General features: G+C 38.9%; 1 protein-coding gene across 2 annotated transcripts; it reads right to left on the minus strand.

Annotated features, from left to right (window-relative positions):
- Nucleotides 1-964: 964 nt before the first annotated feature.
- Nucleotides 965-8,112, minus strand: c18h3orf33 (c18h3orf33 homolog (H. sapiens)). Of its 2 annotated transcripts, none has more exons than XM_030152511.1 (5): nucleotides 7,951-8,112; nucleotides 6,965-7,024; nucleotides 5,527-5,686; nucleotides 3,659-3,819; nucleotides 965-2,928 (listed from the first exon to the last, which is right to left on the minus strand). In XM_030152511.1, the coding sequence occupies exons 1-5, from the start codon at nucleotides 8,086-8,088 to the stop codon at nucleotides 2,674-2,676; spliced, it is 774 nt and encodes a 257-aa protein (XP_030008371.1). In that variant the 5' UTR covers nucleotides 8,089-8,112; the 3' UTR covers nucleotides 965-2,673. The 2 variants fall into 2 exon arrangements, with proteins under 2 accessions (XP_030008371.1, XP_030008370.1); XM_030152510.1 differs by having other exon boundaries at nucleotides 965-2,931.
- Nucleotides 8,113-8,404: the final 292 nt, after the last annotated feature.

The raw sequence follows: 8,404 nt of genomic DNA on the forward strand, positions 1-8,404 counted from the left end.
TGCTGCAAATCTCTGCTCTTTGAGGACAATGCCAAGGAGCAATGAAATGTGAAATATATGCAGAAGGAAATATTTTATTATTACAAAGAGATGAATTATTGAAGCCTAAGTGCATGACAGAAATGGATAAGTGGTCAAATCAGCGCTGGCAGTGTGTGGTTGACAATGTGATGGAAGAATGAAAATATATGTAGTCGTACACTTAACAGCTTTTAGAGTTTGTCATTTAAAGAGCTTGCATGTGCCAGGTCACACAGGTTTAACGAGTGTACATCTGCTTGGATACTGTATACAGTATCCTATCAACAGCACATTTAAAGTGACAGTTAAGTGTTTACTTCAGTCTGAAAAGTACAGTCCTGTTATGAGCATTTTCAGAAGCAGAAAACACCTCATTAGATGCAGTGTCATTCTGTTTTCTGTATCTACTGTCAACAATACATGCATCACATTTAGCATCACAAGATTACTTACTTCTCAGTTTAGTTTGGGAGACCTTTTTGAGATCACACTGTCAGCCTCCTCATAAAGTCTTGTCACTTTCACCAAAACAGCAGTCCATCAGGCTCTGCATTTCCATGGCATGAGACACAAAATTCAGTCAGTGATATTCCCAGACAGTGGTTTAGATTCAGAGAGAGAGACAGAGAGAGAGAGAGAGAGTCCCAACAACTTCACTGGTGTGGGCAAGCACTACATCAAGCTAGGTCCCTTTTCAAATAACTACTACTGCTGTGGGATACAGGGAGCTGGAGAAAACCTGGAGTGGATTCAGAGTGGACTTCTTCAGCCACAAGTCACAAAAGAAACGCTGGCTTGTTTGTGTTGTCTTTAAAAGAACCAACAGAGCAACTTTACAGATAAAATTCAAGAAAGAAACCCAAGAAAAATACTTTTACACATGCTTTTCTGATGTGTAGTTACTTTATTTTTCTTTATTTTAATGTTAATAAATCTTTTTCTATTCACCTTTGACATTATATTCTTGTCATCCAAAATTATCACCAGACTTCTAAATGACAATTTCATGTGTGCAGTGATGAATAACAATTTGCAGATTAAGAGGCTACAAGTAAGAGAACATCCAACACTGTTTCCCTGTCAACAAATAGTGATTATTGAATGGACTCCAATCTGCAAATATCATGACTCAGTTCATTAAATTAAAAAAAAAAAAAAGTGTGATGGGGTTAAAAGCTTTTAAGTGAACGGCTTAAATTCTGTGTAATCCCCCGTATCAGAAACTCTGCCTTCACGCTGATGTGTGCCTCAGCCGTGGTTTCACTCCTACTCCTCCCTGTGTGACAGTTCAAAGTCTGGCAGTAACAGCCATCCGCCTGAAATGCACCTTACAATTTAAACCGACCCACCAATCACAAGCCTCTACAGCCGTAACAGTCGCTAGTAACATTTGCACAACAAAAGAGGAGACTAGCTGATTCATCAAGCCCCTCACCCCCCTACCCCCACCTCTTCATCCACTCCCTTTCCCTTCCAGTGTGACTCCTCCTCTCCTGCCTTTGTGCTCGGACCCAAAATCCCCTTGTGCCCCTGTGACCCCCCTCCCCTCTGCACTAATCTCCTTGTGCCCCATTGGATTGAGCACTCAGTACTACTCTCACAGGCTGAGACCTCTGAGACCCTCCTCACCTCGCACCCCAGAGGACTCATCAGAGCCTCAAACAGGCCACCCCAGGCCCACCTCCTCAGCCCTGCTCAGACAAACCACAGCATGCAGTATTGTCCTTGTACTGCAATCACATGAGTCTAATCCTGGACGAGCAGGAAATTTGTTCTAGGGTTTACTGATAATGGATCTGATTCTGTCTGCAGCAGATGTTCTTGTGCACTCACTGTAACAAAAGGGACTGATTGAAAATGACGGTCTAACATACTTTTTCCTGTTTTTCATTTGTTTTCAACAATAAAGCCAGTGTTGTGACATCTGAAGCTGTACACAGGCTTTATCTCCCGTCCCTTCGCTTTCACTGTTTAAATATCTAATGTTATGGTCGCAGTGCAGTTAAAGGACCCTCTTTACAGGCACTTAAAGACCCCCCTCACACACTCAGTAGATTTTAGGCTCCCATGGGGTTTGAGAGTGGCCAATATAGAGTTTAGCCTTTGGTTTGCTTTGTATTTCACATTTGGTGTTTCTATAGCAACAGTGATCTCATTGAGGGACAACTGGACCCTCCTCTCCCATTCTGAACAACATTAACATACCCCGCCCCCTTCTTGTGTTTAGTGGGGTGTCTGACACACAAACCAACAGAGAAAGCTGTGGTTTAACGCAGTTAGTGAAAGAGTAAGGATTTTAGGGTTTTTAATGTTTTCAAACCCCTTAAGACTGGAGAAGACTATGCAAGCCACAAACCTTTGATTCAAACAAGCGTATAGTTATGTTAGGTAAATTAAAATGCACTCAAAGCCTGAAAAGCATTTGTTCCACATGAATAAGTAATGGATGGGATCATTTTTTTAGCTTATAGAGAGGGTTTTTTTTTTTTCACACAAAATGAGTCAAGACATGAACTGACAAGTCCAAGAGAACCCAACTGGATATGTGTCCACAAATGATGAAGTGCCTTGTCATGTTTTGAATATTTCTGAACTCTAAGCCAATAAACTTTTGGCTGGCTCATGCTTAGAATTAATCAGTCACTTAGTGCATCAAGTCCTCTTAAAAAGCCTCCTCATCAGTCTGACTAATGCATTGTCCCTGATGGATTTAGAGGCCCTCTCCCATAGGCTGTCCTCCTTCCACAGGCCGAGCCCCTTTCTCTCAGCTTTGACCTCTGCTCTGTGGAGACGCCTGTGGAGCTGCCAGTAGAGGCGAGAGTCAGGCTGGACCCCGGTAATAGGAGTAGTACGAGCCAGACCAAGCCTGAGGATGTTTTCATTTATACAGCAGCTCCACAGCAACCCCTGCTGGGAAAAAGAGGGAAGACAGGACAACGCTTTCTTAGAAGATGAACTCTCATCATTCTGAAATAAAGTATGAGGAACATAAGGAACTTTATTGTCATTGCAGTTTCTCTCAACAAAGTTTTTTCTGGCTTTCTCACTAAAAAGGTGTGAGCATGTTACATATATTAAACGAGCAAGAAAAAAAAGAGTAAGAAAAAAAAGAGTAAAAACTGTAAAAACATCAGCATGGAGAAAGAACACAGTCATTGCAAATAAACTAGATAGACAGACAGACAGATTGATTGATTGACTGATTTGACCAATAGGACATTTTACTAACTAACAGAGCCTGCAGAACTTGGTTGGAATTGTTACCAGTAGTTAATATTGGGTTTCTCAACTGAAACTGCTGACTTTGAAGGAGAGAAAAAGCAAAACAATATAAAGAGCCACCTAGATTTTTTACATTTCATTTGGTGTTCAGATACAGATTTATTTAGTTATTTAGTACTTTAATGTTCAGTTCAACATTTATGTAATTCCAAATAAAGTTAAATGAAGTACACCTCCAACACTGTTGAATTCAGGGAAACCATAATATCAGCTGACTAATCTGTTATGGGCTTTTCCCTCTTATCATTATTATATCAGCTTTTAAAAAGCCACTATCTGTCGACTTCTAAAACAAACTATTACTTTTCAGGCATTACCTCCTAATCCCCATTAATCTAGTCATTAGATGACTCACTCTGCTTTGGGACACCAAACAATGAAGAATGTCGTCTTCTCGGCTAATCAGTTTTAGCCAAACCGTCTGAGCCGGGAGCAGGTTCTTCTGCAGCCATTCCTTCCCCTCTGGTGTCATCTCCACCCCTACAAGATGCACCAGCAAAGGAGATGAGCACACACCTGAAATAAACAAAGAGGCAATTTAACATGAGCGAAAAGTTCTAGCAAAGTAAAGGTTAAAGCTGTGTGTCAGTTCAGCTATGTGTACACTGATGCTTAATCTGTGTCAGTATTAACAAAAGCTTTAACCCATAAAGACCCAAACAACCACTGGCAACCAAAATCATCTACCAATATACATTTAATAACTTTTGACCCATTAATCCTATCAACCCATGTAAAAATTGGTGTAAAATATGGTTTATCAACTTTTCATGGTCATCAGATATGACCCATTTGAGCATTCAGAGGCTCTGGGTTTATGGTCAATTGATGATATATTTGCTGAAAAAGTAACTTTTTCTTCATTTTTTTCTGGTTCTGATATTACGACAATGAACTTTAATCTGAGCTTTTATGGACATCTGCATGATCAGTAAATTAAATATGTAAAATATCTGGTCAATATTGAAAAAATGCAAAATGCAGAAGATAATATAATAACAAATGGTGATAAATCACTTAAGAAAGGAGAGAAAAATTAATCTGGGAACTGCTGCAAAAGTAGCACTGGGTATTTATGGGTTAAAAAATATTTGCAACTAAAACTGTAGCTGGTCTTTGCTACCAATACTAATAGTGTAACATTCATTCATTCATTTTCTGAACCCGCTTTATCCTCACTAGGGTCACGGGGGTTGCTTGGAGCCTATCCCAGCTACATAGGGGCAAAGGCGGGGTACACCCTGGACAAGTTGCCAGTTCATTGCAGGGCTGACATATAGAGACAATCACTCTCACATTCACACCTATGGGCAACTTATATTAACCAATTAACCAATTAGTGCATGTCTTTGGATGGTGGGAGGAAGCCGGAGTACCCGGAGAGAACCCACGCAGACACGGGGAGAACATGCAAACTCCACACACAGAAAGGTCCCTCCCCCCGTCAACTGGTGTTGGAATCGAACCCAGGACCTTCTTGCTGTGAGGCACAAGTGCTAACAACTGCACCACCGTGTCACCCTAATAGTGTAACAGTGTAATGTTAATGTAAGCATAACAACATAAAAAAGATCGCTAATCTAACCCTACACTGAATGCAAACTTCACTGACAGACATTTTCACACATTTACTGTGATTGACACATAACTGCAAGAAAAAAAGAGTTTTCATGTTTTGAGGTTTAATAGAGTACTTGAACTATGAACCGTTGGGTCTTTATCTGCAAAATAGCACATGCTCACCAATAAGGAAACAGTCATTTTTCTATGTACCACAAGATTCAAGTAGGAGGTCAAGTAGGAGGACAATGGAATTATGGGAGCCCTTTATACTGAAGTTGCTGATAGGGCACTTTTGATGATTGGTTTATTTGATAGCATGTACTATAATTTGATAATAGCTGACTTGGACTGAGAAACAAGCTTACACATTGATTTCACTCATGAAAAGATCTCTGTCTGACTTGACAAAATAAATATGTTGCAGAGACATTTGAGGACCAGCAAAGTAGAAGAATATGCACCTGCTGCAACAACTGCTACTATTGATATTTATAAAGCAGCAGAAGGTTGGATTTGTGCAGTAGCACAAATATATTTTCATTATGGACTATGACGAGCTAATAATATACTGTCAAACTCCACTTGATAGACCTGTCACCCGTTCTGAATTGAGTGCATATCTTCTGCTGTATATAATGTAATGAATGAACTCATCTTTACCGCTGTGTTTTGTAAGTAATGGAGAAATGACAGGCAGATGAATGGGAATGTGCTCCACTTCAAGGCCTTTGTCTGTGATTGAATGAACTTTCCCGCGAAGGCTGACGTTCTTCTCAATGAAACGAGCCGGGATCTCAGATGCTGCTTGAAATTTGGTGATCTGAGAGGGCGAAGATGACACAACTGACTGATCATTCTCAAACATCGGCAAATGCATTAAGGAAATTGTCTCAGTTATAAAAAAATAACACCAACTGGGATGATCCTGGAAGAATATGCATTCCCCCGAGAACCAGCAATGCATTTTTGTCCTCTGTAGGGGACAAAAGTTTGACAGTTTTACCTAAAAAATGCTGTCCATTGCAAAGGACATTCCATTAAAAAATAAATAACTAAAATGATTTTAAAAATGTATTTGAAAAAACTGTTGCATTATGGGTGAAGTCAAGGGAAGGTTAACATCTCGTCAAAAAAATTAAATCACCATAATCTACATCAAACTTATATTTTTTGGGTACGTAATTACTTATATTTTCAGGAAAATGCGTTTTGAAATGAGAAAAAATTTGTGAAAAAAAAATTTGAGGAGTTTTATGAGTGTCATGAGTGTTTTGTGCTATCGTCCTGGGTTCATTTTATAAATTCTCAATAATAAACTAAATTTATTCCAAATACATTGATATTTGACTACTATATTATTTATGTCGCATCCTAAAGACACGTGTTTAAAATTAATAAATGCATATATCTATGCAAAATATGTTTGAATATAATGTAATATTATTTGTATGTTGTAAATATTATTTTAAAAATGTATATGATATTGATAATTGCAATAAAAAATGTTTAATTTGATATTTACTTTTGTTGTCCATCTGTGACGCTGCCATTTATCAAAACTCTTGCTATTTATGTATGATAAAATATTTTTTTCCTCTAACCAATTATTAGGTCGTAAAATAGAGGGTTTAAGGTATTCACTGAATACATTTTAGGATGAAAATGTCATAGGAACTTCACTTATGAGAACTTCGTAATTCTTGCCAAAAATTGACGTACATTTTTTGTCCATTTGTGACACAGTAGTTTTTGATATTTTTTATTTAAAAATATTTGAAACTAAATTTTGCCCTTTGACTATGTTTAAGATGGCATTTAGACCTTTCCAATTGTGTGTAATATTTGTCTTAAACTTGTCTGCTTCAAAAGTTATGAATCTAAAGGTAGTGGGCTGTCCATCCATGATGCCCTGAACCTCGTCCTTATGCAGTTTCCAATCAAGACAATTGTTTAACATAAAAAAGCCACAATTTTCACTTTCCTGGGTCTCAGGAGGATATGTTTTACATTTTACTTAGAAATAACCACACACCAAGGAAATAAAAATGGAGGTGAATGAATGTGTACCCCCATGTCATTGTGTGCAGTTCTTTCTTACCAGCTTTATACTCCTGGCAATTAAAATCACACCAGCCACTGCCAGTCCAGTGCTGATATTCTGTGTGAGACAAGACAGCAGCACAGGGATTAGTTGTGACGGGGTGACAGTGACACCATGAAGTCAGCTCTGCAGGACAATAACATAGAAAAAAAGTGTTTGACAGACACTATAGTAACACAAGGATGGGTGTTTAAAACCTGTTTGGCAACTCCATGACAATACCATTAGTGTGTTGGTTTGGGAGTAACACTGTATGGCAGGGAAGTCAAAACTCATGTTAGTTCAGGAACCACATTCAGCCCAATTTGATTTTCTCTGAGCAAGTTTCAGGTTGTTCAGATTTGTTCAGGTCATTCACATTTTTTTGTGAAAGAATAGTTTGTAAATGTAAATATTTTCATGTCATTTTACTTTTTCTACTAAAAAAAAAAGGAAAGAAAAAGTTTGAGTTATCAATAGAAATAAGTAAAATTGTAACACTATTATGCCTGTTACTAAATGTTTGTGATGTGGAAGTTGAAATGCACATATTTTTCTTAATCATTCTTAGGTTGTTCAGTTTGAGTTGTCATTATTTATAGGTTATGTTAGGATTTTCCTGGTCTGACTCAACTGAGATCGAATTGGGCTGTATGTGGCCCCTGATCTAAAACGATTTTGACACCCTTCATTGTAATACATTCAGTTTCATTTCTGCATTTCACAAATTCATACCAGGCCTGATTGGATTCTTTGGCGGGTTGGTTTTGGCCCGCGGGTTGTATGTTTGACACCCCTGCTTTATGGTATGGTGGAAATGTATGGAGGGAATTAATCAAAAAATATAGATTACTGATTCATTGTTATAATGATTTAACTGTTCTGGCCTCTCCCTGTTGTAACCACCAAGTGGCTAACGTGCAGCATGAAGTGAGCATACTGCAGGATGTCCATGTAAAACCGCTCCAAAACGCAGACAGTGCGGACAAAAAAGAAACTCCTACCCGCACAAGGGTTAAATTATCATCTGCGAACTGAGATATTAAAGACACGACGTTAGGAGACGACTGGCTTCCTTGATGTCTTTGTTGTCTGTCGCCCCTTCCCTTCTCAGTTTCTGTTTCTTTCACAGTCTCCGGCATGTTGTTGACATTCTCGATGCGTCTGTCGCTCCGCCTTTTAGGGGAGGGTCGGACAGGACTGGGGCTGCGTAAAGTCTCCGCCCTGTGGCTCGGCTTGGATATGGCAGGATGGATTGATAGCACAGAGATGCGTCTAAAATGCATGAAGTTGACACAAAATAATAGCTCGAAAATGCCAACATTAGCATTTTGCACCCTGAATGTCGCAGGTGTTTGATGCTAAAAGTTCAGTTTTGCATATCAACGCAGACGCTGACAAAAGTTGTTCACGCACTGTGCAGATGAGATGCACATCATCCAAAAAATAATAACCTGT

Source organism: Sphaeramia orbicularis, chromosome 13 (genome assembly GCF_902148855.1).
Source record: "Sphaeramia orbicularis chromosome 13, fSphaOr1.1, whole genome shotgun sequence".
Classification (NCBI taxonomy): Eukaryota; Metazoa; Chordata; class Actinopteri; order Kurtiformes; family Apogonidae; genus Sphaeramia; species Sphaeramia orbicularis.